The sequence below is a fragment of the Sinocyclocheilus rhinocerous genome, unplaced genomic scaffold, assembly GCF_001515625.1.
Source record: "Sinocyclocheilus rhinocerous isolate Xijiao unplaced genomic scaffold, SAMN03320098_v1.1 scaffold860, whole genome shotgun sequence".
Classification (NCBI taxonomy): domain Eukaryota; kingdom Metazoa; phylum Chordata; class Actinopteri; order Cypriniformes; family Cyprinidae; genus Sinocyclocheilus; species Sinocyclocheilus rhinocerous.
Window position 1 is genome coordinate 1644723 of NW_015638565.1, and position 3915 is coordinate 1648637.

General features: G+C 34.8%; 1 protein-coding gene across 2 annotated transcripts in view; it reads right to left on the reverse strand.

The window, feature by feature from the left end:
- LOC107749768 (ubiquitin-conjugating enzyme E2 D2-like) overlaps window positions 1-2996 on the reverse strand; it is a 12849-nt gene extending 9853 nt beyond the window's left edge. Inside the window, exon 1 of one of the 2 annotated variants that reach the window (XM_016564940.1) lies at window positions 2601-2996. In XM_016564940.1, the coding sequence (XP_016420426.1) occupies window positions 2601-2624 (24 nt within the window). In that variant the 5' untranslated portion in view covers window positions 2625-2996. Of the gene's footprint in view, window positions 1-2295; window positions 2341-2600 lie in introns of those variants that run through there. The other variant, XM_016564941.1, reaches the window with a different exon arrangement.
- Between the last annotated feature and the right edge of the window lie 919 nt (window positions 2997-3915).

The following is a 3915-nucleotide window of genomic DNA, read 5'->3' on the forward strand; positions in this document are numbered from 1 at the left end:
CTGACAAGATGCGCGTTAAATATCGCATGCGATTTATCGTGCAGCCCTAGTTGACAGGCTGCACATCTCTGAATAGAAAACCTTTTGACACTGCAAATTTCGATTCTAAATAGCTGAATCGAATTAGTTTCATGATTAACAAATTTTGCAACATCGATACTGTTACTGAACTGAATCAAAACTGAACTGACTCGAGCTGAAAAAAACAACAACATTGTCTTATGTAGAGTTGCTTATAGCTAAATTAACCTTGTTTCATAATTGATGAACTTCACACAGTTATTGAACTGAACTGAAACAACACTAAACAGGCTTGAGCTGATTAATGACACTACTGTCTTGTCAGAGCTGATTTGGATCAGAATTTGGATTTGTCTCATATTTTGATTGCATCATTGATTTTGATACATAAAGGTGACTTGACTTATGAGAACATCAGTTGCTCGAACCTGAGGGATTATTAAAAATTAAACCACAGATCAATATTTTTTTGATAAAATAAATACTGATTATTTTCCTCCAACAACCAAATGAAGAACTAAATGTATTTCTTCTTTTTGACACATTAGACTGCAACAATAATAACATTAAACACTTTATTATTTATTTTAATATAACAATTAAATAAACTATGAATACCTGTAAAAAATACATATGATTATTGGTCTCGTTCTAGTTAAAAAAAAACTAAATCTGAATTCTTCTAGCCAAGCTCAACAGAAATGTCATAATTTAGCTGTATAAAGTGAAAAATCTGTATGAAAAACTGAGTTTCGCTTAGATTGATCTCTGAGTTACTAATGAGGAACTAACCAAACCAAACTAGGAACTAAACAGTGTCACAATCCACACGAGAAGAACAACAAGGTTGGAAAGTTAAATCAAGGAAGGCCATTCTTAAGTCGTAAATAATATTTCAGCTAATTGTTATATTGCAGACAAATCAATAAACAAATAACACTCAAACAACCAAATTGCAAGTGTCTCAAGAAGTACAGTTAATTTCATTCTCTGTCATAATTAATCAAAGCAGAATGGATGACGCAGGTGGAGGTGAGCCTTCACGAGAATCAATGTATGACACCAATTCAGCTAACCAATATAGGACAGTGTGAACATCAGCACTAACAGTGGCAGCTATTTTTACGCCTGCATACTTCAGATGAGGGTGTCGGGAATAAACCAGCCCTGCCATCACTTGAGAGATACATGGCTGGTATTTTCAACCAGACATCTGTGTGCGCCCACTTGGCATTTGCTGTCCTAAAATTCTCAGCTCAATTTTCAGTTTCTGCCATACTTCACATATCCCTATTAAACAAGCCAAAGCCCTGAAAACTACTTGATATGGGAGTAACAAGCCACAGAATGTGGGACCAACTAAGTATTTGGCTGTCAGCCCACAAACAATCTGCTGTGTCAATCTAGTTCATAGAAGCTCTCAAAGTCAGCAGAAAAGGGAAAAATCATCCTGTCGCCAAGTTCAACAACTATTGCGCAACTAGCCTATTTAACACTGGTATGGGCCGGATACTTCTAACTGGAGTACTGAGCACTCGTAGCTTTCCAGGAAGAACTTACAGATATGACGCAAAGTTCTTGCATTTACCAAAATGAAAGAATGTCACTAATACAAAGGATAAAAATAGTAACCCATAAGAACTAATAAGAAGCCAGTGTTAGCTCTAAACCAGTTAAGGCAAATCCTCTCCAACCAGTAATGTCTATGGCTGACATGATTCAGAAATATTATTCATCTGAATCCACACCACCAGAAATCACATAAGGTTCTGTTTAACTAGATGTGATTCATAGAGGAAACACATCCACATAAAATCCTCCTTATCCACCTTGTAAAATCTGATTCCAGTATTTCCACTTTTTAAATATAAGACATGTTGTAAATAGTTATTTTAGATTGAAATGATGTAAAACTATGTATTACAATGTAGCACCTGCTATTATGGGTGCTACATGTAGATAGATAGATAAAAACATAGATGATAGATAACCATGTAGATAGATAGATAGATAGATAGATAGATAATAACAATGTCAGCACTGGCATTTTAAGGAAACAATAATACAACAAACAACATTAAAATAAATAAATAATAACAAAAACAACAACAAAATTAATAAATATTATTATAAAACAAAAACAGCCAAGCTTCACAACCAAGCCTGCTATCCTCATAGCATTTGCTAACGTTTATATCTTTTACATACCAAGCAAAAACCCAAATGGTTTTGGTAGTGAATGTAAAATAAATAACATAAAATATAATATTTTACCTTGTGAATTCGTTTTAATGCCATTTTGTGTGTGTAATGTGCTCCTGAGATAATAACAATGTCAGCACTGGCATTTTAAGGAAACAATAATACAACAAACAACATTAAAATAAATAAATAATAACAAAAACAACAACAAAATTAATAAATATTATTATTATAAAACAAAAACAGCCAAGCTTCACAACCAAGCCTGCTTATCCTCATAGCATTTGCTAACGTTTATATCTTTTACATACCAAGCAAAAACCCAAATGGTTTTGGTAGTGAATGTAAAATAAATAACATAAAATATAATATTTTACCTTGTGAATTCGTTTTAATGCCATTTTGTGTGTGTAATGTGCTCCTGAGGCCGAGGAAACAGATTGAACCGGCTAGCTGCGGTTAGCTGTGCTCGCTAGCCAGACACTGAAAATCCACCAGAAATCCGACGAGACAGAAAAGGAAACGAACAAAACAAGCCGTTATAATGGACCAACACAATCCCAGCTGTCCGACAGATAATAACCCTGACGAGAATGAAAGTTATATTGAGTATGAACGAGAAGGCCTGCGTTTCAACACTGGACACTTGTATAGGTATTTGTGTGTCTCCTCCTCTGATCTCTCTCTCTCTCTCTCTCTCTCTCTTTACAAAATGTCCTCTTTCTCACTCCCTCTATCTGTCCTGACGTCTATGCACAGCATCAGTTTACGGAAAATGCTGGAAGCAGTGACTAACACAGAGGAAAAGACATTACGAATCAGTCTTACAAAATATGAGGATTTGTGCCATGGTTACTTTTTATTTAGCTGTCTCTCAAAACCTATTGAGCTGCCTATAGATCCGACCTAGACAGCAAGTCAAAATAATGTATTGTTCCACCGCAGGAACAATTTCATCTTAGGAATTTAAATTTATATTAACCCAAATGCTGTGCTGTAACTCTTCAGATCTATAAAAAAAATTACACATCTTAAAGGAATAGTTCACCCAAAAATTTAAACGAGTAGACATTTTATTTACCCTCAGGCCATCCAATGAGCTTGTTTCTTCATTGGAACAAATTTGGAGAAATTTAGCATTACATCACTTGCTCATCAGTGGATCCTCTGCAGTGAATGGGTGCCGTCAGAATGAGAGTCCAAATCTACATAATTATATATTATAGATCAGTGGTCCAAACAGCTGATGAAAACATCACAATAATGCACAAGTAATCCACACGACTCCAGTCCATCAATTAATGTCTTGTAAAGTGAAAAGCTGTGTGTTTGTAAGAAATGAATCCATTATTAAGACTATTTTAACTTCAAACCATTGCTACCAACTAAAATACAGTTCCTCTATTCATAATATTGCTTTCTCCAGTAATACAAAAGTTGTCTCATCTGAATCAGGAGAGGAAGATCAACCACCCTTCACAAATGAAAACAGTTCTAAACAAATATGTCGATGGATTTTGATGTGAAGGACAACAGAGGATGGACTTTTTCACTGCAAGTGTTATTATGGATTATGGACTAGTATTTTGGCAGAAGTTACGGTTTAAAGTTAAAAGTTTGTTTCTTACAAACATGCAGCTTTTAACATCACAAGACATTAATCGATGGACTAGAGTCGTGTGGATTATTGTG